General features: G+C 53.4%; 1 protein-coding gene and 1 long non-coding RNA gene across 5 annotated transcripts in view; one reads left to right on the top strand and one right to left on the bottom strand.

The window, feature by feature from the left end:
• Positions 1-27,257, top strand: part of RNF220 (ring finger protein 220) — a 203,963-nt gene extending 176,706 nt beyond the window's left edge. The window contains exons 4-14 of one of the 3 annotated variants that reach the window (XM_072974576.1): positions 3,559-3,660; positions 8,324-8,366; positions 11,515-11,558; positions 12,000-12,132; positions 20,311-20,407; positions 20,611-20,697; positions 20,829-20,884; positions 21,018-21,096; positions 25,211-25,319; positions 25,467-25,541; positions 26,268-27,257. In XM_072974576.1, coding sequence (XP_072830677.1) covers positions 3,559-3,660; positions 8,324-8,366; positions 11,515-11,558; positions 12,000-12,132; positions 20,311-20,407; positions 20,611-20,697; positions 20,829-20,884; positions 21,018-21,096; positions 25,211-25,319; positions 25,467-25,541; positions 26,268-26,339 — 897 coding nt within the window. In that variant the 3' untranslated portion in view covers positions 26,340-27,257. Of the gene's footprint in view, positions 1-3,558; positions 3,661-7,941; positions 8,192-8,323; positions 8,367-11,514; positions 11,637-11,999; positions 12,133-20,310; positions 20,408-20,610; positions 20,698-20,828; positions 20,885-21,017; positions 21,097-25,210; positions 25,320-25,466; positions 25,542-26,267 lie in introns of those variants that run through there. The other 2 variants (XM_072974575.1, XM_072974574.1) reach the window with 2 other exon arrangements.
• LOC140700669 (uncharacterized) lies at positions 42-7,654 on the bottom strand. Of its 2 annotated transcripts, none has more exons than XR_012079154.1 (4): positions 7,402-7,654; positions 2,630-2,808; positions 2,081-2,259; positions 42-215 (listed from the first exon to the last, which is right to left on the bottom strand). It is a non-coding gene; the product is annotated as an uncharacterized lncRNA (long non-coding RNA). The 2 variants fall into 2 exon arrangements; XR_012079155.1 differs by having other exon boundaries at positions 2,630-2,779.
• Positions 27,258-27,910: the final 653 nt, after the last annotated feature.

Genomic DNA, 27,910 nt, shown 5'->3' with positions numbered 1-27,910 from the left:
CACCTCCTGACCTGGGCCCACCCAGAACTGGTTCCTCTTGAGAAAAGGAGCTCTTCCTGGATTCCAACTGTCTCCAGGGTTTGATCATCAGCCTGAGGCCCGGGGCTGCCCTGTATGCTGGAGTACGTGTGTGAGTGTAGTCTGAGCGTGAGCTGGAGGATGTTCATCTGACTTCCTCCTCTTCCAGTCAGGACGGGGTCAAAGCCGAGAATGACCTGGGAAAGTGGGAGACGCAGACACTAAGGCTGGGGAGTCTCAAGGGAGGAAGGCAAGCTGCAGCAGGTAAAGAAAAATACAGAAATGCAGGTCAAGACAGATGGTGCAGGGCCTCAGAAGCTAGACCCTGGTCGGGGGAGGGGGGGACGCGCACACGCACGTGAGCGCACACGCACACATGTCCTTTGTCCTGAGGACAGCAGGGAGCCAGGGAGGATGCTAGGCTCATTTGGGGAGACAGTTTGAACCTCTGTACAGACACTATGGAAGAGAGGCTTAAAAGCATCAGATGGAGAAAGGAAAAATGAAGGGCAAGTGGCTCAAAGGAGGGGCCAGAGGCCTCAGCACAATGGCATGACTTGCATCAAGAACTCCCATAGGTAGCTGCAGAGGCACACAGTACTGTCCCCTTTGGGGATGCATTTTGAGGGAGTGGGGACCTAGGGAGGAAGACTAAACCCTCACTCACTGAGTGTCCTCTCTCCTACCCCTCGGTAAGGTAGAATCCTTTTTTTTTTTTTAATGGAGGTACTGGGCATTGAACCCAGGACCTCATGCACACTAGGCATGTGTTCTACCATTGAGCTATACCTACCCCTCAGCTGGCATCATTTTTTTTTAATAAGTTCTCACAATGACTCATAAAGGCAGGAATCCCCAGCCCTTTCTATAGGGAGTGAGGAATGAGGATTGAAGCTTCAAGAATGGATGAAATCAGTCAGGGAGTGTATATGGAGAGATGAAAGCAGAAGCCAAGAACACAATCTGGAGACTGCTACACTGGGGGTCAAGAGAAGGTACCGGAGCCAGGGACAGGGCAGAGGAGGACAGTCACAGGTGAGGAGAGGTGCAGGAGAGCATGGTCTCCCAGGTTCTTAAGGGAAAAATGTTCCAAAATGTCTGGGGTGGTCAGCCATCAAATAGAAAAAAGCTGGAGTAGGAGGCTATTGTATTTAGAAGTCTCAAAGGCACTGGTGACCTCTGAGAGGGCAGCTTGGGGAAAAAGGAGCCAGAGTGACAATATTACCTACAGGGGTTGGCCCATCTCCCCTGTAGGCCTTTAAAATGGGTAGGAGTGGACATCACTTCCATTCAGGAAATTGCTCAACATAGCAAGCTGGACAGAGGGGCAAGGAACCTAGCCCAGCCCTAGACTGATGCAGGCCCTGGCCAAGGAAGCAATGCTCTCCCAGCCCTAAAGAGAAAGGGTTGGGAGGAGAAGGGGAGCCACACTTGATGAACCCAGTCCAGCCTGCAGCATTCAATGGCTGCACTTACGGCAGGCAGGTCATGGATGAGCTGCCAGGTCAGCCTCAACCACTGACGCCTGACACCTGAGCATGGCTGGCAGGGCTGGGGACTGGACCCCAGTGAGGTTTGTGTTCAAAGGACAAACCCAGACACAATCTATGTCCATGCCTGGTTCCCCACATACACAGATGCACACACACCCCCCAGTCAGAATATGCACACAGGAAATCTTAAACATGTGCAGATTCCTACAACCACTAACATGGGCTTATTAATGGTAAGACTCAGAGGCAACCTGTTCACCTGCTTCTAGATGCATGCTCATGCGCCCAATGCTGACCGTTTCAGGGTCTGGCCTTTGCCTTGACCGGGGCTTTAGGGAAGCAGGTCATGGGGGGAAGAGGCACGAGGTAGAAGAGGTTCGAGCAGGAGCCTGAGAGGACAGGGAGAAGGAGGGAGGGAGGAGGAGGAGAGGGCGAGGGGGCCTTAGACAAGATTGATGGCCTCGTTGCCATTAAGAAAAAAATTAGCCGGTGGCGGCTATCATATTAAAGGGTGAAGAAGCCGTGAATTATTTTCTTAAAGATCTTATCGCTTACAATGATAATTTTACCTTCCAAAAGGCCACTTTTAATGAGGCGAAGAGCCAGGCAAAAAGTCATGATTTAATGCCGGGATTTTTTTTTCAAAACACATTTTACTGCTTTTTGGTCCATGTTTAAAAAGCGCCAGTGACCTTTTTTTATTCCACTTGCCCCAGGTGTAATGCTGAGGCCTCTAAGGGCTTCGAACCTAGAGAGAAAGAGAGAGAGAGAGAGAGTGAGAGCAAGAGAGAGTGAGAGCGAGAGCGAGCGAGCGAGCACACAAGAGTGAGCGTTCTCATGGTGGGGGTGGGGGGCCCACGTTGTTTCCCACCCCCCAGCATCCTCCTTGGGACCAGAGAAGGACATTGCCTGAAAGCCCACCTCTTTTCTGAGCCAGGGGCCAAGGCACCCACTTGGCCTCCCACTGGGCCTGGGTGGGTGAAGAAGGGGCTCCAAGTTGCAGGGAACCCCACCCAAGGCCCTTCTGGGCCTCTTCCCTCCTCCAGCTCTTGGGATAAGGCCGAGTCAGGGAGCCCTGCCAGACCAGCAGCTGCCCTCTCCCTTCCCAGGGCCCTTGCCTGAGGATGTGCAGCATGGCCACCGCATGCGGGTCACATCCTATGGCTCAGTCGGAGATGAAGGATAAATGGCTGCTCCATCTTTCCCAAATTGCTTTCTTTGGGCTGTCACTGGCGATTTGGCATGGTTTTCTAGGCTGGGGAAGCCTCCTAGGGAATTGTACGTTTCCGGCTCAGAGCTGTGCAGGCAGAAGGTGGCGGGGGAGGAAGTATGGATTGCTTTCAGGCCTCCAGGCCCCCAGTATGCAGCTGAACAGGCCTTGGCAAGAGCCAGCAAAAGCAGGCTAAACGTGCCATGTAGTATTTAGAACTGTGGTGCTTACGCACAATTTAAAGCAGACAGTTTATTAATCTAAACTGCGGGCGTATGTAGAAGAGGCCGTGCAGGATTGACATGGGGGGATTAGTTTTGCTGGGGTTTTTGCTGGGGTCATCGCCACAGCGCAGGGATAAATGGAGCCAGCGTACATCCCTCGCTGCACGAAGCAAACTCATACATACTATTTAATTTACTGTCTCCATAGCGGGGCTGCCACCATCCTGTATAAGGAGCAGGTAGGGCAGCAGGGACGTGACTTTACCTCCAACCCCTCAGGGGGGTCCCAGAGTAACTTACTACAGGAAAACAGAGCATGTACACTCTCAGCCCACTGGGAGGCCTGCCCCACCAGGACAGAGACTAGCTGGGGTAAAGGAGGTTTGGCCCCTCTCAGTGGTCTCCACTCATCCCTAGAATCAAGCCATCCTCTCCCACAGCCAGACTCCCAGGGCCTGACCACATGCCTTCAGAATCTCAAGCGTGGTCTCTCTACCCCTCTGCCCTCCTTCTCTCTACCTCTCCCCCAAAAGTTTCCTAGGACTGGACACCCTAGGGGACTCATTGTAGGTCTCATTCAGCCTGAGGCCACGTGTCCTTTTTCTTCTTCCAGTCCCTCTTGTTGTCTGCTTCCATCAAGAGGGAAGGAGAGTCTCCGACAGCGTCACCACATTCGTCTGCCACCGATGACCTGCACCACTCAGACAGATACCAGGTGAGGAGGGGTGGGCTGGGCATAAGAAGTAAGCTCACTTGGATGAGAGTTTAGAGGGCAGGCCCCGTGCAAACTCCTCCCCTCCTTGGGGAGCATGGAGAGAGGACTTAATTGGCTTTGGTTCCCACTTTGTCTAGTGTCCCTAACTGAACCCAGAAGGCACAGGTGTCAACAGATGTGCCTTAAATAGATGATTTTAGGGGGAGATGCCAGGGTCACCTGGGCTCAGGTGGGCTCTTCTGAAGCATCCTAGCCATCAGGAGGTCTCCTAAAGGGTTTGGTTTCATCAGGGAACCAGGGACATAGCCCAGAATTACCTGAAGACTTCACACTTCAAAACTAGGATCCCCTGTGCAAATAACCGTCAGTCCTGCCAAACCCTGGTGTCAGGCCCAGTGAGAGAGGCAGACATTTCCTTTGAGTGCCTTAGGCAAACACAATCCTAAAACATCAGAGCAGAAGGGGGAGCTTAGGGTAACATCCTAGCTCATATAGAATTTCTCTGTGGTAGGAAGGAGAAAGAATGTCCCCAGAAGTTCCTCTGTCTGAGGAGAGACAGAGCCCTGCCTTCAGGAGCCCCAGTCAGAGGGCAGAAAACAGGGCCTGTTCCAAGGAACGTTTGTCTAAAAGACAGTGGGACTTCTCAGGGAGCCCCAGTGTGAAAAGGGAAACACAGCCCTAAGAAGCCCTGATCTGATGCAAAGAGAGAAGACAGCAGGGACCTATAATCTGGGGTAGAGAACCAGGGTCACTGCTGGCACACGGGAAGCCTTTCTTGGAACTCGAGGTGTTCTCTTTGGGTACACCTTCCTCCCAGCTGACACAGCCTGGAGTCAGGGTGCAGAGCTTGGCGAGCGGAATACTGAATGTGGGCTGCACACCAGTCTCCACCAGCACCTTCTCTGCTGGATGCCTCTGTATAGGACTCAAACTGCAGAGGCCAAGGTGCCAGCCCCAGGGAGGGATTCCTGCTCCCATGAGCCCTGTTTTGAGAGAGGCAGTCAGTCCTCTCCCAGGCAATCCTGATTCGAGATGGAGAAATGACCCAACTCTAGGGAATTCTGGTCTGATAGGGAGACAGGGCTCTGTCCCAGAGAATTCTACTCCAAAGGGATGGACAGAGCCCTGACTTCGGAGGCCCATCCTCTTTACTTCAGCCATAGCATTCAGCCCCATATCTGTTGAACTAGGAAGAATAACCATAAGGCACAGGCATGGCATGCTAAGGCACGGCACCAAGGCCTTCTGTGATTTAGATTCAACCCGTATCTCCATCCTCCATTCCTAATACCACCCTCCATAAATCCTGTGGTCTGTACTCACCAAATCTATGCTAACCACTCCCTGGCTGTGCCATTCCTTTCTTGCCTGAGTTTTTGCACATGTTGTTTCTTCTAATGGGACTATTTTACCCCACCCCATCAAAGTTCTATTTATCCTTCAGCAACCTGCCCAAATCCCTTCTCTCCTCCAGGAAGCCTTTCTGGGTTAGCTTTCTCTTCTCATGACCCCTGCATGTCCCTGTACTTGCTCTGATCATCTGATATTGTGATCACCCATTTAAATATGTTTCCATTCTCTACTGATATATAACAAACCATCCCCAACCTTAGCAGCTTAGTACAACTTGTTATGTCTCATGATTCTGTCTATTGACAAGGCCTTTCCTAATTCAAACATCTCATTCAGTTGGAGGACTAGCTGGGCTGGGAAGTCCAAAATGGCCTCACTACATGTCCAGATTAGGGACCTTGGTTCTCTTCCACGTGGCCTCCCATCCTCCAGTAGGTTATGTTAGCTTCCTTACTTGGCAGTGTCAGGGCAGTGTCACGCCAAGAGGGTGAAGGCCAAAGCTGCATAGCCTTTTGAGTCCTAGACTCTGGAGCTCACATGTCACTTGGCAAAGCAAGTCATAAAGCTAACCCATAATCAAGGGATGAGGAAATACAGCTCTTAATAGGAGGAGCTGCAAAGAATTATGGCTATGTTTAATTTATCATGATGAGCCTGACTCTTGCACTAGACTTGGGGGCTCTCCAAGGCAAGAACACTGTCTTATCCTTCTTTACGCCCTTCCTTTATTCAGACATTTAGCTAGTGCTCACTCATGCTCAGCCCAGTGTCCTTGCCTTCAAGGGTTTAGATCTGCAAATAGATAAATTATAGCCCAGTGTATTAAGTGCTATGATAGGGGTATAAGTAAGTTTCTAAGACAGCACAGTGGAAAAGCAGAGCAAGCTTCACAGAGGTAATGACTGAACAGGGTTTCAGAGGATGAGCAGGAGTTCACCTTGGTCAACAAGGAGGAAAAAATATTCCAGACGAAGGCAACACTGTATGCAAAGGGCACAGAGGTGTAACAAAGAATGATGTCTTTGGGGACCTGCTAGCAGTTCAATTCTGTTAGAATGCAAAACACAAGGGGAAATTGGTAGAAGGTGAAGCTGGAATCCCCTGATCATTACACGATGCTTGGCACGTAGTAGTTGCTCAAGTTATGTTGGTTTTTTTTTTAATCATCAAACTAGGCCTGGAAATCAGGGAGTATTGGTTTCTGGTTTGGATTCCCATTTACTTAGCCCCTGCTGGGTTACCTAACCCTCTTAACCATTACCTCACTTTATCCTCATAGCAACTGTGCAAGCTAGGATTCATTGTCCCCAATTTGTTGCTAAGGAAACAGGCCTAGAGAGAGGAAGTAACTTTTCTAAAAACACATATATCATGAGTAACCCAGTCAGGATTTGAACTTGAGTCTGTCTGGCCCTGAATCAGACTGTTTCACAGCCTTACACTTGGCTCAGGGGCTTCCCTCACAAGTATCCTCCTCCCCTTCCCACTGATTTCTCCAGCATGTGAGATCTTGTGCTGGGTAACTTCCAAGATACTCAACAATCAAGATATCCAAGATCAAAGGGAAGCCAAGGGACTGTGAAAACTCAGAGGGAGCAACTAACCCAACATTGGGGGAAAAGGGAAGCCTTCCCAGAGTCCTGAAGGATGAAAAACAGTTAACCAAGCAGAGGATATGGGGGCATGGAGGATAGCCTAACCCAGCGTCCAGAGCATGGAGTGCTCAGAGAGCTACAGATAGCTTGCAAGGCAAGACAACGTCCTTGCCTTGGACACTGCGAGTGTCAGGAGGGCAAAAGAGACAGGAGGGGTAGAAGAAGAGTCTGGAGAAGTAGGCAGAGCAGGTCAGAGAAGGTGTGTATGCCATGTTGCAGATCTTCTGGGTGGAGAACCCGAGAAGGGTTTAAAGGGGGAGGGGGAGCAAGGGTCAGTTTTGCACAATACAAAGATCACACTGCATGTAGTGAGCAGGATGGGTTACAGGGAGAGAAGCCCGAGATCAGAAGGCCAGATAGAAGACAGCTGCAGATTCAGAGAGCTTGAACTAGAGCAGTGACATCCAAGATAGGTAGAGCCAGTGAAAAAACACACGGGGATTTCTTGGCTATGCCAAGGGCAGTGCAGGGCTCTGGGTTCACCCATATGACTCACACATGGCCCCGTCCCTGGAGTGGTCAGCCCAGCGATAAAAATTTGTATGAGCCATACTGTGAGTAGAGATGGAAGTACTTCAACGGGAGAAAAAGGTATTTTTCGGTTAGGCCTGGAAGGATGAGTAGGAGACACACAGAGGTGCAGATGAGATTTAAGAGTCTTTTAAAGTTAGACTCTGAAATGAGAGGATTGAGTGTCAGTAACTGAAGGCGGGTGGGGTCAAGGAAGACTCACTCTCAAGTTCCTGGAGTGAGCACACCTGAGAGGATGGTGGTTTCCCGTTAGGAACTGAGAATCCTGGAAGAAGGCGTCTGTTTGAGGGATCCTGAGTTCCACTTTGGCCGCGTGGGTGTGCGATGCCTGTGGCAGCTCCAGGGGATGTCCAGGAGACAGCTGAAATGTTGGGAATCCTCTAATAGCGAGACTGCTAAAAGGCTAGGGACTGGGGGCGGGGCAGTCAGGACTGGCAGTGGGATGGCCCGTGGCGATCGGGAATTCCTACGCCTCCTCCCCAGACTAGGGTAGCGGCGCGGGAGGCGGGAGCCGGGCGGGGCTCCGGGCGGAAGGAGCCCTGCGTTGGGAGGGGGCGTGGAGTGGGATGGGAGGACCTCCCAGCCACTAAAACTGGGGCGGGTTGGCTTTGAGGGAGGTGGGAGGGACCCCAGGGCGGCCCCAGCCGGTTGCTGCCGGAGTGCGAGCTGCTGTTTCCTGGCCCCAGGCCGGCAGCGCCCCCACTTCTTGAACTTTCACCCTCGGCGCGCGACGGCAGCGGATCACGTGATCAGGGCCAACATGGCCGCCGCCGCCGCTGGGAGCTGAGGTGCCGCCGCCGCCGGGCAGCCGGGGGGAATCCGCCCGCATCGCCGCCCTTGCCGGCCGGGCGGCCGCGGGGCCCGGAGTGCCGGAGGCTGGGGCTGGGGCGGCACCGCGCGGCGGCCACGGTGTCCCGCTAGAGCAGTCGAAGGCGGCTATGCCGAGGGCCCGGAGCGGCCGGCGGAGCAGGGGGGCCGGCGGGAGGGAGGAAGTAGGTTTGTTTACGGGCTGTTTGGGGCGGGGCAGGCCTGGAGCGGGGTCTGGGGCTGGGGCGGGGGCCAGGACTCCAGGATACGCTGACGCTCTCTTCTCTTTTTTGCATCTGCCCGGGATCTTCTCCCAGACCTTCCTGCGAGTACGAGCCAACCGGCAGACCCGACTGAATGGTGAGTCTTGCGCGGCCCCTCCCTCCGCCCCACCCCCGGCCTCCTCCCTCCCTCACTGCCTGCTGCTCCTGGCTTGCCTGGGTCTCTTCGACATTATGGCCCATTGGCTTCTTCGCAGTGACAGCGCCAGAGTATGTGCTTTCCAAGGCATCTGTCCTCAGTTTCCCCGTCTGTCTCATGGAGGTTATGGTTCCTAGCTCTTACCCGAGCCTCTCTAAAGGCCCTGAAGAACCTGGGGGGCAGTATGTGCCAGAGAACGAGGAACAAGCTACACAATTCCACTCGGGAGCTCAGCTTTGAATTTGCAAACCGCTGGGACCTCACTGTACAAGCCGGCAGGGCGCTGAGAATGTTTTTCTTCCAGTTTTTAATCAGTGCCCAGTAGTGTGAATACAGCCTCTCTGCTGAGACTTGACAATGCAGTGAGATCTGGAGTTCCCACGGCAACAGGAACTAACTCATCCCAGGGCTCTTTGAGTTATCAGTCAGCCCACATTTCACAAAGGTGATCAGCGTGGGCTCGACAGCTCTTAGAGGCCTTCTCTGAAAGCACACCATGTATGCACTACCTGGCAGCACCCCCCCCCCCTTTGGATTCAAACCTCTGGAGCGTTAGTATTTGCTGAACACAATTGAATGATCTAGTTTTTTGTGCTGACTAGGGTGTGGTGTATCTGAGGGTTGGCTGTAAGGGGCTTGGGGTCTCTAGGCCAGTTGGTAAGTGAGTGAGATCGTGAATGTTCAAGATCCCCAGTTCCTGCTACTTGGTTTCTGTACCAGGCTGAGACCCAGTCTGGGAAAGGGAGAGCATTATGGGCCAGCACCACGTTCAGCATCCTTATCATAACTGAGAGGAAAGTGTTAACACACAATTTGTAGATAAGGAAACTGAGGCTTGGAGTGTTGAAGGTGAATTGTTTAAAATCACACAACTGGCATGTACCTGAGCCATGATTTGAACGGAAGTTTGTTTACCTCCAAAGCTTGTGCTTCTCTGACCATGCTGTTCTACCTCCGTGGCCAGACTGACTTTTCCTGCTCAGTGTTAGCCTCTAGGTAGGGAGCAAAACTTTCCCTACCATGCTTCAGTAAGCTTAGTTCAGGACCTAGAAGATGAATGATGAGAAAGGTGAAAAAATAACCAAACCTGCCATGCTTATCTGAGGATTTCCATTTCAGAGTGCTTTCCTGGGACTACAAGGGACCTTCTGGCATGGGTGGCCTGGGCAAGGAGAGCATCCAGTATCGTGCCTTCCTTGGCAATTCTATGAGATTAATTTCTTAATTCAATTATCAAACTGTCTATCTTAGTCCCCTTACAGAGAGGAACTCCCTCAGGCTCTAGGCAGGGTAGGGGAGAAATCTTTGTATTGGCACCCTGCTCCATACAGGCTTCTAGAATTCTCAGAGTCCATTGCTCAATGCCTTTCTGATGTCTAGCATCCCTTCTCCATCCCAGCCCTGGCTCTAGAGTGTCAAAGTGGCTGGAGCCTAAGATTCCAAGGGTCAGGACAGTCAGGGTGAAGGAATCTAAATCTTTGTCTGCAAAATCAAGTGGGACACCAGAACATAGTCACATATCCTATAGTGAGAGCACAGAAAATTGAAGAGATGGGCCTCACTGCAGACCAAGGTTTCTCAAACTCCTTGCTCAGCCCTGGTGGGATGGTTCCTTTACTATTGATTTGGGTCTTTCTAGGGCTACTCTGTTTTGGAGTTGGGGTAGCTCCCTGCCTCAGACCCTCAACATGCGGGAGCTGGGGCCTCAAGTGTATTTCTTGCTGCCCTAGCGTACTCACAGGATCAGTTTTTGTTGTTGCTGATCAGTTGGGGGCACTCTTAGGACAGGGGAGCCTCCTAAGCTATGGAGTCAGGCCTGGTTTTCTATCCTGCTTTTGCCACTTTTTAGCCACCTAGATAACTGCCTTGATCTCCCTGAGCCTTGAGTATCTTCTTACGTTAAAATGGATAATATAACCTAGCTTCAGGATATAGAATAAAATGAGCTACATTGTATCAGATATCTGACTCTGAACCTAATACACAGTTGAAGCTCTCAATTGTAAGTTATCAACTCTCACTTGCATCAACTTTCACCTGTATCTTGCTCCCAAAACTGCACTGATGAGCTTTCCCAGGTGAAAGTTCTTCCTGGCACTGCAGTGAGGAACCCTTCTCCCCGTGGCTGGCTTCTCATCCCCCCTCCCTCCACCCCCCAATCAGTCTGGTCTCAGAGTGGCTAGCTTTACTCCTACTGTTGCATAGGGAGGGGCTAGAGGGGCTAGAGTGCCTTGTTTTGACCCCTTCCTGCTTCAGTGACAGGAGGGCTGCAGAGAGGGATTAGTGAGCTAATTAGAAATGATTGCATCTCTCAGCATTAATTAGTAGTGCTGTGGGCTTGCAGTGTGCACTTTGGAATTGAGCCCCCTGCGGGACAGCATGGCAGACAGCCCTCTGCCTTGAGGGCCTGCCAGCCCCTCTGCACTGATTAGAAATGATGGAACAGGTTTGGGTAGGCACAGTAAGGGCTACCCTCTCAAGGTACCCTGAGCTGTCTGAGTCACACCCTCTAAACCTTTATGATTTGGCCTTAGTCTCCTCTTCTGTAAAATGGGACTGGTGGACACGAGAAAAATTCTGCCTGAGGTGAGTCTACATAGGACACTAAGGGCTGTACCTCAGGGCTCTTGGCCTGGGAACAAAAGGCATTTTTAACTGATGAGTGAACAGCTGGCCAAGTCAGGCCCCTGGAGGAACCTTGGGTTCTAGCCAAGAGATGTTCTCTAAAGTTGTGTTTCTTAACTCCAAAAGAACCCCTGATCTTGTCCTTCTGGGGAGATACCTAGAAACGCACAGTATATTTGCTCGTTGGACTCATTGAGCGCTGCAGGTAAGGAGAATGGGTTGAACTTGAGCCATCTGTGGCCAGAGTAGACACTTTGCGGGCCTAGCACCAATCTCCCTAGGTGCTCTTGACAAGGCCCAGTCCCCAAAGGAGCAGAAGGCTGCATAAGGAGGGCCAGATCAGGCACTGAACCAAAGGGCTAATGGCTGACAGGAGGTCAGGATGTGTCAGCTTCACTGGGACCTTAGGAGCTACAGTGATCTTCTGCCTGTTCTGTGCTTTGTTTTCGGTTTCTCCATGCAGCTCGGATTGGGAAAATGAAACGGAGGAAGCAAGATGAAGGGCAGGTATGTCCCCTGTGCAGCCGCCCCCTGGCAGGATCGGAGCAGGAGATGAGTAGGCATGTGGAGCATTGCCTTTCTAAGGTAGAGGGGCCATCACCACCTACCTCCCCTCCCCTGCCCTCCTTCCCCTGACACTAGCCACTGACTGCCTCCAGGTCTGTGGGCTGTTGGAGGTCTCTGTGTAGTCTCAGCAGCTTCTTCCTCTATTCTTCACCCTCTTCCTTTGCTTTCACTCTCCCACTCCTCCCCTGGGGCTCCAGTGGAAAATTTTTGGGAAGAGGCCCAGGTCTTTGACCTCTAGATTGGTTTACTTCAAAGGAGCCCTAGAGCTGGGGGCCCGTTGGGCATGCCAAAGCTGGGGGCTAGGGCTGTGCCTTCCCTGCAGGCCTGGGGAGCAGGTAGGGGTGGCCAGGGACCTGCATGATCCTGCTCTGCTCTTCACAGAGGGAAGGCTCCTGCATGGCTGAGGACGATGCCGTGGACATCGAGCATGAGAACAGCAACCGCTTTGAGGAGTATGAGTGGTGCGGGCAGAAGCGGATACGGGCCACCACTCTCCTGGAAGGTGGTTTCCGAGGTACAAGCAGCTGACACATAGGTGGCCAGGCCTCTGCTAGGTATCCATCTGTTCGGAGCCGAGAGGCCAGGGCTGGTGGCTGGTCATCCATTCCACCACGTGGGAACTGCTGCTGGCGGGGCTCCTTTGTGACCGTGCTGCCTGCCTGTGATGTGCATATTAAAATGGATGTATTTGGGTGGGGAAATGGAATTGTGAGGCTGCAAGCTAGAAGTGACGAGGGGGGCTCTGAGCCTCGGGTGATGCATTGAAGGTGACAGCCAAGCCGCGTTAGCACCTGCATAAAATATTAAAGGGACGGTTATGCATTTATCACTCCATCCCTCTTAAGGCTGATAAATGAGAATCCAGCAACCTGCTGTACACCTCCAGCACTGGGGGCCCTGAGGGCTTCCAGGCAAACACATTGGATTTTCCTCCTCCTCCTCAGCCCCACGTCAGGGAAATCAGTTACAGAGGAGAGAGTGAGTTATGGCAAAATTTGACCTCCCATGAGCTTCATTGGTGAATCTAATTTTAGCTCTGATCCCATCCCTTCTCCCTGGGCTCCCTCTGCCCTGAAGCAAGAGGGGCCAGGGCCCAGCTGCTCCCTGCTTCCCTTGGGCTCTCCCCCACTGCGGCAGAGGGCTCTGCAGGCCCCTGCCCAGCTTCACTGCCCACCTGGCTCCTTGGAGGGGTATGACTTGGCCTGGTGGAAGTCCCCCACCCCCGCCAGGTCAAACAGACTGGTCGGTGCCCAGGGCCACTGTCCTCTTGTCAAACCCCCCTGCCGTGGGCAGGGCAAAGAGGGAGCTGTCTGCCTCCTAACCCCCAGCTCTTCTCTCTTTCTGTGCACAAGCACAGCTGGCACTGCAGCTTGTGGTCATTAAGTGAGCCAGTCTGCTTCCCATCTGCCTCCAGTTCTCTGGGCAGCACCCTTGGGAGGATTGCTGTGTCTGGTCCCTGGGGAGCTTCACAGCAGCTGGGAGGAGGGTCTCTGCCTCACTGGGCCTGTGCTGCTTGGGCCAGTGCTGAGGAACAGTCCCTGCAGTGCCATCCAGGGCAGACCGGCTACGTGAAGGGGCCACAAGCCCAGGTGGGGCATTGTGCCTCTGGGCTTCTCTCACATTGCCCAGGCTTTTGGGGACAAGCCAGAGTGTAAATCAGGAAAGTTAATCACACCAAACTGTTTTCTGAGCCTGAGCACTGAGCTGGAGAATGGCCATTTGCCATTTCAGTCTGGTCCTGTCCTGGAGTTTGAGTGTCTGAGGCTCTGGGAGGATGAGCAGCAAAGCCCAGGATCCCATGACTTGGACACACAGGTGTCTCTGGCAGCCCTGCAGGGACAGTTCCAGCCTGCTGCTCGGGGTTCACTCTGTCGGCAGCTGCAGATACTCACATCTTCCATTGCCGTGGCAATTTCTTAGTCAGGTTTCTTGGCACAGAACTGGACCTGATGGCTTCTGGGCACCAGACAGGGCTTAAGGCAATGAAGCTGCATGGGGCCTGCTGATTTGACCAAGTATTTCCCAGGCGCCAGGACACACTTACAGAGCGGGTGTGAGGGGTTCTTCAGCCCTGGGCGGGTGTCAGTTTTCCCCGAGTGTTTATGCTGTGAGGTTGTTCCTTTCAAGAATTCCTGAGGGGAGTTCAAAGAGGGCTTTTCTTTGAGCGATTTGGAGAGCGAGAATGAGAGTGAGACTTGAAGAGGGAACAGGGGCCGGAGGTGCCTTTATCTGCAGAGAATTGCTCCGGCTTTCCTGATAGAAGCTGCTGCCGCCTCTTAAACAGCTTAGTGCAGTCAAAAGACAGGCAGACTTGAAAGGCTGTTTTACAGTGAGATCAGCAGGGGCCACGAGGCAGAGAGCAGGGCGCAGTGGAGCGGAGGAGGCTGAGGCTCCTCGATGTGGGGGGGGGGTGCTATCAAAGGAGGCCCTGGCTGATCCTGACTGCCTCTGCTCCCGAAATCCTGTCTGCAGGAGCAGCCATCTGTCAGTCTACCCTCCTCTGCCAGGACAGATAGGCCCAACTCTTGGGGGGTTGGGTGTGGCCCCGCCAGGCGGGCTGGTGTCAGTGCAGCGCATTGATCGCCCGCCGGGCGGGCTGGGCCGCAAGCCGGGCAGTGCGTGCTTAATGTGATTGAAAGGCAGTTAAAATGGCGGTGACCTTTTCAGGAGGAATTAGATTGCCTGCCAAGACCGGTTAGAGGGAGTGATAACGCCGGCTGAAGAAGCTGCCCAGCCGACTTCAGAGAGAGGGAGCAGAGGCAGGATGAGCAGGCGAGCGGTGAGGCCCATTTAAGCTGCGCTGTGCGTGCTGACAGAACAGAGATTGCTGTCCTTGTTAGATATGAAAGGATTGAAGAATTGCAGATAAGTTCCTGTATCCGGTCATCCCCTACCCCCCACCCAGACCAGGGCCCGTTCGTCATCCTCGGCAAAGCTTCCCACCAGGCCCGCTGGGAGCTGGTCTGATGGAGCAAATTGGTTGCCTTGAATATAATCTGCTGTGGGGCCAATAAACTAGTGAGAGTTTTGGGTGGGATACTTGGCCGAGGGGAACAGGCCTTGGAGATGGGACCTGTGGTTACTCAGGGTGAGGCCCAGATAGCTCAGGCCTGGAAGTACTTGGAATTGGTACTTTTAGGACAAAATGAAGGACCAGACAGAACAGGTAAGCACCGAGTTAGATCCAGCTTTAAATAGATCGTTAAGAGCCCAAAGGAAATAGGTAAAGATTTCAAGAGAGTAGTTTGGAACAAACTTTTGATGTCTAGGAAACACTCTGGCCTTCCCAGTTCTAGAAGAAACCCTGGGCTGTGAGCCTAGCTGTTGGTACTCTCTGAACCTTAGGTTTGCTAGCCTGCTGCTGCTCTTCCTCCCCACCCAGAGTTATAACTGCATACAGGACAGCATTGGAGCCTAGTGCTTCACCAACATTGCCCTAAAAGAGCTCAGCAGTTAGGGAAAAAAGATGCTCTTCTGGGGCCCCATGCCATCCCTGGGCAGAGCAAGGGGCCTCTAGGCTAAAGCAGCAGGCCACAAGGAAAACCTGATTACACAGCCCTTGTGGACAAACAGGCTCCTGCCTATAGCCAAAGGAGGTATGTGACAAATGAGCCACAGCTTTCTTCATTGCCTGTCTCCAGCTCTTGGGCCCAAAGAAGAGACTTGTGGGAGCTTTGATCCCTCCCCTGCATTGGTTGCCAGTGAAAGTTCACCCAACTGGTTTGGGAGAGCTTGGAGCTCATCATATTTGGAATGGACAGGCTGGAAAGAGGACGTGGAATGGTTGGTTTCAGATTCTGTGACGGTGATGTAGTGGGCACATGAGTGGTGAGATGGATGAATTTCCCAGGAGGCAGCACAGGAAATGGAAGGTGTTGCAACTCCATCTTTGAGCCCTGAAAGGAAATGCATTCCTAGAATCCAGCATTGAGCCCCTTTGAATCAAACAGGTTGAGGGAAGGGACAGGGACAATACTAAGAGAACCAACTGTCCAAGGTCTGTGCTCTGCCCAGATCCTGGCCTAGGGACTGCATCTTTCTTGAGTTCCTGCCTTAGATTGAGGCTGGTTCCAAGTAGCCTGATGTGCGATACCATGGACAGGACAGGCAGGGCAGCTTTGGCACAGATCTTTTAACTGGCTATTACTTGATAAAACTTTAGTGCCAGATTATGGGTCATGGGGCTAAGAGGTGTGAGTCCAAGGGCATGGAGAAGTAGGCCTAGCCCTAGATGCTGCCTCCTTCGGCATGTTTGCTTCCAAAAGATGGAGCTGCTGATGCTAAATATGTCCCCGAGCGCAGCCCTGCTGCCTGGTCCAGTCTGTGACAGGTGTTGGAACAGCCAGCTGCTGGAGGCAGTTTTGGAATGGAGACTATTAGGGCTGCTGCCCTCTAACTCCTTACCACCTTCAGTTGTAACTGTTGCCTGGTGGGAGGGGCAAGGAAAGGTGGCAAGGAGCAGGGCACCTTCTGTCCCCTGTGGCGACTGACAGGGATTTAATCGCCTTTTGCAACACAATTGTTAAGCCAGGACAGAGTGCCGGCAGAAGGAGCAAGTATCAATGGTTTTAAACGGCGTCTGTCTCTCTGCGTCTCTCCTGACGTGAGGCAGTGAAACGCGTTATCGAGGAGGCCCGGAAAGTGGCTAAGTGCGTTTGACACACGCCAACTCCCTGCCTCCACACTGGATAATTGCATTGTCAACTGTTCAGCGAGGTGGCAGGTGACACTGCAGGCCGATTGATTGTCCCGCATCGCAGCTCCCCAGACTGTCAGCTCCCCAATCGATGGCGTTTACACAAGACACCGTAACTGCATCTGTAACTAATTCCAGTGTAAAACTCTCCGGAAGCTGCTACTGCGCCCCCCCTCCCACCCCCACCTCTCCTTGGAGTGGGCAGGCCTCTGGAGACCTCAGGACTCCTTTCTCCCTGGGCTCTGGTTTTGTTGGGAGCAGCAGGTGAGGAAATTGATGACTCTTTTTTGTGGTTTCAGGTTCCAGGACGTTACTGCCCTCAGTAAACGGGCATCTCCAGTTTCTCAATCAATCATCTGATCAATTGATTAAATTAATACTGATTACCCCCCCTCCCCAACCCCAGCTTCGTGATGACCCAAGAAGAAATGAGTTTATGGGAGAGGAATCATTTTTATAAAATTTAGATTTGCTTATCATTTCTGCATTTAACCTTCTTGCTCTCTATTGCTAAGTATCCACTTGGAGGGAGGGGGTTTTTCACACTGCCTGCCCTCCCAGGACCAGGCCTCCCCTCTGCTGAGCATCACTGACCATCAGGCTTAGTCTTCCTGTGGGCAGCAGCCCAGCCCTTTGTGCCACATTAAGGTGGGGCTGAGCTGCAGCAAGGGGGCCTCCCTGGTGACTAAAGGGTACTCTGGGTCATCCTGCAGAGCCCAAGGGCAGAGTCGCCTCCCTGGACAGTAGCAGCAGGAGTGGCAGCTTGCCTGTTATCCCCGGAGCTACACGGAACAGGAGCCAGAGGCTTGGAAAGGAGTTCTCTGTGCCATCTTGCCTCTGAGTACTGGCCTGGGATATTCCAGCAGCTGAGAACATAAAATGACTGTGGAGCCTTCTTCTCAAAGCAAGGGAAGGGGGGGCAAGCTGGCAGGGGTGCTGTCTGCATAAAATGGCTTTATGGCCGTTTCTTTTTATTATGATTCTGCCAGAAGTCAGCAAGTGACATTTCATTAAGAAAATAAAGTTTAATGTGCTGGGAAGGAGGTTGGAGCAGGCTAGGGTAGCACAGGAGTGAAATCGGCGGCGGCAGCCTGTTACAAACACCTGTGGGGGTAGGGAAAGGTTCCCAGCATCTGTCTCCACTGGCAAGATGGGGTCAGGGTCAGAGTAAACTACTCAGACCAGAGACAGAGAGGCCTTTTCTGTGACAAACAAGAAGTGTCATGCTCTCCATCCTGCGAGGCTGGTCAGAGGAGCAGAAGGTCGCTGCCCACCTGAGAGCTGGGATCTGAAAGGAAAGATTGTGGCCTGAGAGGTTTCTCCGGGCCACCAGCCAGTCAGCCCTCCACCCTCCTGGCAAAGGCTCCCAGAACCTAACAGAACAGCGTTGTCGGTGTTTAGCCATTACTGCTGGAGTGTGTTGTGTGGCACCTGCTGTGGGCCTGGCCAGCTCTGCTGAGCTCACAGCAATGAGTCAGACTTGGGCTTTTCAATCTGGTATGGGACAGTGATAATACATGGTGTAATAAATATGATTTTAGAGTTGCACAGGAGCCTGGGTGGATGCCAAGGAAGGGACCCCTATGTAGAAAGATCTAGGGAAGTCTTACCCACACTCAGCACCTTGAGGGTAGGGATCAGATGTGAGAACTCTGTCCTCAGTGCCAAACCAGGCAGAGAATGAGTTCAGTAAAGGTTGAGAGCATGTTGCAGTGAGTTCCTTCAGAAAGTATTTATAGAGCAACTACTCTGTATAGGTACTAGGAGTTAACAGAAGGCATGGTTGAGCAGAGTCATACTTGTAAAATGAGCAGGAATTTGTCTTGTAGACCAGGAAGGAGACATTTCTAGGCAGAGATAACAGGAGGTACAAAGGCATAGGAGCTTGAAAAAACATGGAGGGTTTGTGCAACTGCAGAAGCTGTATTCCACTGGAATATGAGTCCTGGTCCAGGCCTGGCAGGCAGTGAGACTGCAGAGGAAAGGACTTCTTCGGCCACCAGGCTGCTTCATGCATTGAGAAGCTGGGAGTTTTCCTGGCAGTTTTGGTTGCCCTGTTTCCTCAGCTTTGCCATGGAGCCATTCTGGGCTGAGGAGTGGTGCCAGGATTCTCCACTGCTCCTTGCCCACCCATGAGGCAGGGCTGGGCAGGGCCAAGCTAAGCGGAGGACGTGAGGCCGACTACTGAGCTGCGTGTACTTGGGGGAGGGGGGTTGGCAGGGCTTGAGGGGCACAGGCTGTAAGTGAACCTGATAGCTACATTCTGATTGATTGCGGAGTTTGTCTCCCAAACTGTCAGAGGGTTTATAGAGGTGCCACTCACCCACAAGGCGGGAATTGCTTGTCAGGACACCTGGCCATGAATAGGAGACAGGGCTGTAACTTGGTGTTTGCTCAGCTTAATGGCTCCGCTGCTGACCTGCCTGTTGCCTCTAGTTTGTTGGTGCCTCGGTGTGGAGGGCAGATGAGGACTGGCGGGGAGGGGTGGGGCCCAGGTAGTGCCTGGCCTCTCTCTGGTGCTGCTTTCCTCTGGGATATGTGGAACCTTTGTGAGACCAGAGACTGGAGGAGGAGGATCAGGAAGTGCTTTTGAAATAGGCTTGAAAGATGGAGAACATTCTAGATGGAGTGGAAAGCCTGAGCAGGACAGGCCGGGTGATGTCTGAGGTGTAGTAAGCAGTCTGTCCGTATACATGGGGCTTATGGAGTGAAGTGAGGAAAAGGGTGAAAGTGGAAAAGTGCGGCATCCTGGTCCTCGTGGGTCTGGCTGAGGAGCCGAGACTTGACCATGCGTGCAGCAGGGCGCTGCAGATGGTGGTGGAGCAGGGAAGAGAAGGGTCAGGACTGTGGCAACAGGGTGAAGGAACAGGTGAGAGAATTGATGACTTGTTACAAGTCTGTTACCCTGATGAGAGTGTAAGGCCCTGAGGGTGGGAATAATGGACAAGGAGAGATTTCTGAGATCATCAGGCAGAACCCTGAGCTGCTTCATATCTCTGATTTCACTCACCCCAAATCCCATTGCTTTCAACCTTTTTTGTCCCCAGCAGGGCTGCTCTTCTGGCTAGTGAGATGTGGTCTGAGACTGGGACCACTGGGAGAAGACAGGGGTGGGGAGGGAGAGGCAATTTTGTGGCCCCTGACCCTCGGCTATCAGGAAGGGTGGCCCTGGGAGTCAGACCACATGGCAGGTGAGTGGGCCTGGAGTAGCTTCAGCACCTCACCCCCTAACATCACCACCGCCCTACTGGCCGAGAGTCTGCCTGTGGCTGCCAGATACACCTCAGTGGGGTCATCTCCTGCCCAGCCTTTCACCCTGCCTCCGCCCAGCCTGGCTGCCTTCATGGTCTACTTTGAGAAGCAGGTGTGCATGCCTACTCTCCCTCATCTGTCCCTTCTAATCCCTTTATAACTGCACTTGTCCAGGAATCCAGGCTGAGTGAGTTGGGGATGAATAATTAATGTCAGTCGCTTCAGACACCAAATATTTGAACAGCTGCCTGGTGTTTTTGCTGGCAAGGACCTGGCGGCCAAAATCAGGACGTTGGCTGGGGGTCCCGCTGTATGGCTGGTTGTGACTGGCCTTAGCCAGACTGCTGTCTCTAGTGGACTTGTTAGGCTGGACCGTGGGACACAGGGTGTCCAGGTTCTAGATGGGGGTGATTTATAGACCTGAATGTCTCTGTCCTCTTCCTGCTTTTTCTAGAACTGGAAGACAGGTAGACAACAGGCTTAGACTGGTTGTCTCCTAAGGACCTGACCTAGTGTACGAATGGGCTAGTTTAGGAGCAGAGACCACTTGGAGCAGCAGGCAGTGCAGGGAAGGATGAGGTACACAGAGTGAAAAGGACTGAAATGTCAGAATCAAAAGCATCCAAATATCTGGCTCTCTAAATCCCAAGCCTAAAACCTGACCCCTACCTAGGGGAACAGAAGGGGACACTCTTGGCCTTATCTTGCTGGCCCCTGGCCCTCCTCATATCCTGCTTCCCACAGGCTCTGGCTTCGTCATGTGCAGCGGCAAAGAGAATCCGGACAGTGATGCTGACTTGGATGTGGATGGGGATGACACTCTGGAGTATGGGAAGCCACAGTATCCTTGGGGCACTGCAGGACAAGGTGGGGCTGGGAGGACAGGCCAAGGGCAGAAGAAAAGTAGCAAGCACCCCTGGGACTCACCCACACACCCCCTACCCAAGGGTCAGTGTCAGCGTGGGCCAGGGGGAGCCCTCCTGAGGATTCAACCCTCCTGGCCCACTGCAAACCAGGATCCATTGTCCTTGACCACCATGCCAGATACACGGAGGCTGATGTCATCCCCTGCACAGGCGAGGAGCCTGGCGAAGCCAAGGAGAGAGAGGCACTCCGGGGCGCAGTCCTAAAGCAAGTGTGGGCACAGGCTTGGGTGGGTTGGATGGGAAGCCCTGAGGCAGGTGTCACCCAGTACCCGCCCTTCAGGGCCATCCTGCCTGCCTTCGGGGCTCACTTTGTTCTTCCTCCTTCCTTTCCTCTAGTGGCGGCCCTCCCAGCACACGCATCACGCCTGAGTTCTCGAAATGGGCCAGTGATGGTAAGTCCTGACCCAGGTTAGGAGTAATGGGGGAGAAGGGATGTCTCTCCATTGGTGGTGATGGACTCAAGCCCAACCCCTCACCTGGGCTGCCCAGTCTGGCCAGAGTGTGAGTTGCTCTCTGTTCCAGCAGAGATGCCATCTACCAGCAACGGTGAGAGCAGCAAGCAGGAGGCCATGCAGAAGACCTGCAAGAACAGCGACATCGAGAAGTGAGTGTCTGGCCAGGAGGGAGACCCCTGGGACCGCAGCTCAGTAGGAGGGAGAGAGACCATCTCTTTGCGAGTAGGAAAGCCTGCTGCCCTGGGCACACAGCCGGCAGTGGGGTCCAGCTGGTGCTAAGTGTGACTCTGGATTGATCACTCGGCCATGGCCCTGGGAGCTGTGGTAGAGGGAGGAGAGGCCTGCCTGCCTGCCTGCCTGTTCGGCCTGCCTGCCTGCCGGTTGTGGCGGCCTCCGCCCGGGAATGTGATGTATGGCCGCCCAGCCCAGCCGGCACACTTGATTCATCTCCAGTTTCTGTTTCTTAATCGGGAGCTAAATTGGTTTCATTTTTCTTGTCCCGGATGGCGCTTGCAGTGGGTTTTAGGCAGGAGTATTGGGTCTCATCATGTCTGGTAGGAATTTTTGGCCCATGTTCTCTGGCAGGGGAAAGGGGGAACCGTTAGCACTTCACCCAGAGTTGGGCAACCCCTAGCCTGGATCCCCAGGAGCCACAAGGATTTGAAATCAGCTGGACACCTTACTGCCTTTCCAGAAGCCCAAGCAAGGCCATTTCGGCCCCAGGAGGTGGCATTGTCCAGTTCTGGCTGCCTGGAGCTGCTGCTGTTGGCCATTCCTTAATTCCTCACACTCATCCCTCCCTCCTCTGGAGGCTAGGTTGCCTGGGGTTAAAAGGCAGCCTCTTCATTCCAGGGCCAGTGTTCCATCTTGCCTTCTGCCAGGAGAGTGGATTGCAGGCCGGTACAGGGCTGGGTCGGTGGCCCAGGGTCACCTCCCATTTGTTTCCCTCCATTTTGTGTTGTCATAAATTCATTCCAGCCCGTTGTGGTTGATCAGTTTATCTCGGCCGGGGCCGCGAGTGCTGCTGGCATGATGTATGGGCCGCGGCGCAGGGCCCGGCTGCCCATGAATCACCGCAGCTGCTCCGTGTCAGCGCCGGAGCGGGCCGCACGGGTTCGGCGCAACCAGCTTGGGGGGGGAGGAATGACGTATGGATGTTTATTTAATAATTCTCTCCTACTCCAGCTGAGCGGGGCAGGCGGGGCTGTAAGGGGCGCCCACCCTCGTCTGGAGGGGCTGCTCATAAATCAGAAAGACAAGATCATTAATCAGGGATGGCGCTTAGGGGGGAGGTGGGGGCCAGAGCCAGTGGCCATCCATGAAGGTCCTACCCACCAAGGGCTGGGGGAGTCGAGGCTTCTGTCCCACCTGTGTGAGCACAGGCACCAGTGGGCGGGGCTCTCTGGGACTGGCTCAGTCCTGTGTAGAGAGAGATCTCCATTAGGTCTGGATCTGTCAAGATTGGGGCCCCTCAGTCCCCATGGCATCTCGCAGCCGGACACATGGTTTCCCATCTTTTTCACAACCTAGAGAAGGAGAAAGGCAGGATGACATGGCTTCTTCCAAGAAATTCTCTACCCCATGCCCTAGAGGGGCTCAGAACTAGCTTACAGCCTACCTAGGTCGGGGCCTGGAGGATTGGGTATTTCACCAGAGCAAACAATAGGCCACGTATGTGCTGAGCAAATCCAAGATAGGATGGGCTCTGGAGTTGGATGTGGCCTTGGAGCTTTTGGAGATGGGGAAATGGTTCGTTCTCCCCTGGCCCCATCCTTTTTGCCTTCCCAGCTCTAGCTCATGCTCTGGTTTGGGGTTTTGAGAGTTAGTTCTCTTCACTAGGGTGAGCTGTCCCCAACCCCAGGCCTTGATTTCCCAGTTTTTGAAATAACCACATAGGATCAGGCAAATGCTCAGCCTGGTCCTTGGAGAGGAAGGGAGCACAGCTACCCATTGCATGTCTCCTTGTCAGGAATTTACTAGCAGTCCAGGTGGGGATGACACACACAGCACTGGGCAGAATGCCAAGGGGAGGAGCCAGCTATGCAGGTGTTTCTGAGGGAGGGGATGGTAAAGGCTTTCCAGAGCTGGAAAGTTGAACGGACGCTCCCAAGGAATCTACTGGTGCTGGAAGGAGTTGTAGTCAGAGCCTGCCTCAGCTTCCCTCGAGAGCGGCAGGACAGAGAATCATGGACCCATGGAGTCATGGATCTAGAGCATCGTGATACAGGGACACAGCCATCAGGAAGTCACATTCTGAGTCACTGCTAGTGCCCTCAGAGAGAGAGAGGTCAGAGAGTAGGCAGGTTTCCCACCATCCTACCCATGCCCCCTACCACTTAGCCCAGCAGGGACGGACTGCCTGTAAGGCTTTCTGGGCCAACTGTCTCCCTGAAGCTGGCAGAACAGGCCACCCTAGGAGATGGTCCTTGCCCACACACACGGCCCTTGTGATTCCACCTCAGCTGATTGAATATACCTTTTAAACCTCGGCTCTTACCCTTTACAGCTGTCTACCAACATCCTCAACAACTTCCTATAAATTGTCTGTAAGATAAACTTCCCTTTCTGATTGTGGCATCTGGGGTCTTCCTGGATATAGTCTCCTTTCCCGCTGTAGCACTTTCTGCTTACCTACAGGTGCGCCTTCCAGCCAGCTGGGGCTCTTGGGCCTCTTGGCCTTGGTTCCTCCTGTTCCCTCAGCCTGGAGCTTGTCTCCTGGTTATAGCCAGTGTGGAGTAATGGTTACACAGTTACTGATCACAGAATCGGGCTGCTGGGGTTTGAATCTCATCTCCCCCACTCTATGTAACCTTTGGGCAGACTACTTAATGTTTCTGTGCTTTAGTTTCTTTATATATAAAATGGGAGTATTAGAATCTCCTCATGGGGTTTTTGTGAGGTGTAAATAAGACAATAATTTTTAGTCCCTCGGTATAATCCCTGGCATTTAGTAAGTGCTTAATAAATTTTAGCTTTTATTTGTATTATTGTCATTATTACTCCCTAGGCCCATCTCTAGTACCATCCCTTCTCCTTCAGGAAGTGTTCTTCCTCCTCTGTGAGTTTCTCTGGGTTCTGTTCACTTGTTTTAGGAGGGGTGGGAGGGATCACTCCTTGAGATAGCCTGAGCTATTCCCTGTTCAGTATCGTGCCTAGAGAGTTTTCAGGAAGTTGTAGGGACCTTGTGCAGGGTTTGCACAACGCGTGAGGACCACCAGGGCATCTGACATGCCTAGGAAGAAACAACCAGGAGCCCTGGAGGTGGGTTAGGCCTGTAGCCAGGGACCTAGATTATGTGGGCCTCATCTAGTCCCTGCATCTCTCACTCTCCCTGGGTATCGGACCAGCTCTCTTTGGCAAATATTTACTTATACTCATGTGCCAAGTGTGGGGTTAACGTCCGGAGTCCGTACTGGTGGAGTGAGCAGTTTGCTCAGGGAAGTGAGGCTAGCAGAGGAGACAGAGACATTTGCAGTTATACTGCTGTGGTGAAGTCCAGTACAGGTGCTGGAGGAGCACAGAAGAGGCAGCCACCAGTGGGGATACTGGCTGGGACTGGAAAAGGCTTCTGGGAGGCAGTGGGAACTAGACCTGAATGATGAGATGGAACTTAGTGGGGTTGGGGGATGATCCAGAGGAAGTGGAAATTTCTGAGAGGCCAGCAGAATGAAAAGTGTGTGTGTAGAAATCCAGTAGTTTGGTGTGGATGGAGTGTAAAGTACGTGGCAGGGTGCTGAAGGGGTGCGGCTGGCTGGGACTGGACCGCGGAGGCCCATGTAAGCTTGTGAGGAGTTTGGCAAAGCTTTACTCTGAGATAGACACTGAAGTGTGGAAAGGAGAAATGATCAAATGTGCAGGGTTCTAGGTGCTTAGGGGAACCGAATGGAATGAGGAGACTGGAGGCAGGCCATTCAGATTGGTGAAGTAATCCACAGAAGTCACAAGCACCTGGACTAGTGGTGGTAAGCAGTGGGAAGAAGTGGAGATGCCAGAGGTAATTTGGAGCTCTGTGACAGATTTTGGATGTTGGGGGTGACTGGAAAGGAGTGGTTTGAGAATGGTTCCCGGATATCTGGTTTAGAAATATATTAGGATGGAGGTGGAGGAGCAAGTTCTGGAATGTGGAGTTGGCAGATCTGGGGAGGGGGCATATCTAGGGGACATTCACATATGTGCTTCTGGAAGTCAAGGGAGGTGTGGACTGGGGGTTCAAGTTAGGGATGCCAGCCTGCTGCCTGCCCAGCTATGCCATCCTCTTTACAGAATCACTGAAGATTCAGCTGTGACCACGTTTGAGGCCCTGAAGGCTCGGGTCAGGGAACTCGAACGGCAGCTCTCCCGTGGGGACCGTTACAAATGCCTCATCTGCATGGTGAGAGGAAGGGAACCTTGGGTGCCCCTGCTCCGGCTTCAGTGCTCCCTGGGGGTTGGAGAGGGTCTTTGCCCTGTGATCTGAGCCCTTCGGAGGGTGGGACAGCCTCAGAGTGATCCCTCCCTTCTCTGCCCATCTTCTCCCTAGGACGCATACTCGATGCCCCTAACGTCCATCCAGTGTTGGCACGTGCACTGTGAGGAGTGCTGGCTGCGGACCCTGGTGAAGTGGCTTGGGGGTTGGGAGGGGGTGGCCATTTGGGGTACCGCCCCGATGTCCATACTTATGCTTGAGCCTATTTGAGGGGAGGGGGAACAGAAGCATCGAAAACAGCAGGAAGCCAGGATATTCAGCCCCAAGCTCACTACCCTCTCCCCCACCCCAGGTTTATTCTGTTCTCCCCACCCATGGGTTCAATACCTGCTCCCTTCCTCTGGCCCCTCACCCCCAGAAGGCCCCTGTAAAACATACGGCGGTGAGACCCAGGTCAGGAGGAGGCTGGGTGTGGGTAAGCAGGACCAGGGTCTCGGCCCCTCCCCCTCCCATTACTAAGCTCCTTCTGCTCCTGCCCCTGTTCTTCGCTCAGGAGCAGCCATTAAAATGTCGCCCGGAGACAGCAATAAAAGGCCCGGACGTGGGCTCTGTGTCCTGATCAAAGGCCGCGTGTAATCTCGTTAGGGCCGCGGCAGCCACAGCTGGACCCAGCCTTGTTCTCATTACCGGGGCTCCCGCTGCGGGGCTGGCCAGGCGGTTTGATCCTGGCGTCCCCCCAACACAGGAGCGTGCCTGCCTGCTCACAGAGGCCGCCCAGGCCTCCCCAGCCCGGACTGACAGGACCAAGGTTCCTGCACACAACTGGTACAGGGAGACATGGCTGCAGACCCAAGTGCTCACACAGCAGACGTGCGGCACAGGGTCTCACCGGAGCCCTCCCCGTTCTCCCTGCAGGGTGCCAAGAAGCTCTGCCCCCAGTGCAACACCATCACAGCACCTGGAGACCTACGGAGAATCTACTTGTGAGCTAGCCACCCCAGGCAGGCCTGCCTTGAGCCCCACCTGCTCCACCTGTGACATGACCCCCCCTTGTACATACTTGCACACAGGTTCCCCATGTACATACATGCACACACACACACGCACACACATGCACACACACAGGACTCTTAAGCCAGAGTAGGGGCTGAGGCCCAGGCCCTGCCTGCTGGCTCCCGCCAAGATTGGGGACCATACCTGTTTCAGGTTCTGTTTCCAGGGTGGGGCATGGAGGCGGGGTGGGGGAGTAGCCCAGCAAGGCTCCTGAGATCCAGCCCCCAGACTGACAGATGGACAGACAGACATGCAAACACCAGACTGAAGCACATGTAATATAGACCGTGTATGTTTACAATGTTGTGTATAAATGGGACAGCTGGCCCTCTCCCCTCCCCCGGTTGTATGATTTTCTTCTTTTGTTATGAACACCTGGAAGCAGTGCCTCCTTCAGGGCTGGCTGGGGGCTCGGCCCACCCACCTCTTGGGGTACCTGCCTCTCCCACTCCCTCTCCTGTGGTGTCCCTTCCCTCTCCCATGTGCTCGGTGTTCAGTGGTGTATATTTCTTCTCCCAGACGTGGGGCACACGCCCCAAGGGACATGATCCTCTCCTTAGTCTTAGCTCCTGGGGCTCTTCATAAGGAGTTGGGGGAGGGGGGAGGCACAGGAGATGGGAGCCGAGCTGAAGCAGGGGCTGAGACGGGCTGGATGAGGGTGCTTCTGGCTGCCCAGCCTTCTGCCGAGAACCTTTCCTGGGATTAGAGCTGCTGTTCCCAAGGAAAAATGTTGTCTCCCTTGCCCCTCTCGTGGGTCCCATGGTGTGATGCTGTGTCTGTATATTCTATACAAAGGTACTTGTCCTTTCCCTTTGTAAACTACATTTGACATGGATTAAACCAGTACAGACAGCTGCTGCCTGTGTGTATGTGTGTAGGGAGGGGTGGGTGATGGGGTGGTATGGACAGAGGCAGTTAAGGGGTTAATTCCTGGCAGCAGTGTGAAAGGACTTGGCTATGGGTTTGTAAAGCAGTATGGGGTTGGTCTGCTTAGGGGCCAGAGCACTGTCCCGGGTGGGGGTGGGGCTGGGGCTGGGACCTGGACTCCTGACTATTGATGGGTAGGGGCTCCAGGTTAATTCCTTATCGATGCAGAATCGTCAGCTCATTAATCACAGAAGAGGTCAGAGCTTGGGGGTACAGAGGGGATGCATGCTCTATCCCCTAGTCTAGGGCAGGAACAGCTGTAAGCTTGGGTGAAAACACGAACCCCAAACCTCTATCCTTTTCTGGTCCCTTGAAATGAGCCAAGGACCACAAATGGAACCACCATCTCCGTCCCCTGTGGTTTTTTCTGTTCTCCATCTTAGTGACCAACAGCCTTGTATAGCTACTGCCTAGACCAGACGGAAACAGTAAAAACTCCTTTATCCAGAGTAGACCTTCAAGTCAGGGGACTGAGGCTGGGCAGCTAGCCCTGGAGATGGAGCTTTGTCAAATGGTCATCCTCACTGGACACTGCTGGAAGTAGTGTCTGCTCAGTGCTGGTAAGTAAGCAGCATTCC

The sequence above is a fragment of the Vicugna pacos genome, chromosome 13 (genome assembly GCF_048564905.1).
Source record: "Vicugna pacos chromosome 13, VicPac4, whole genome shotgun sequence".
Taxonomy (NCBI): Eukaryota; Metazoa; Chordata; class Mammalia; order Artiodactyla; family Camelidae; genus Vicugna; species Vicugna pacos.
The sequence above is the reverse complement of the archived record's forward strand: the minus strand, read 5'-3'. Positions and strand labels throughout refer to the sequence as shown.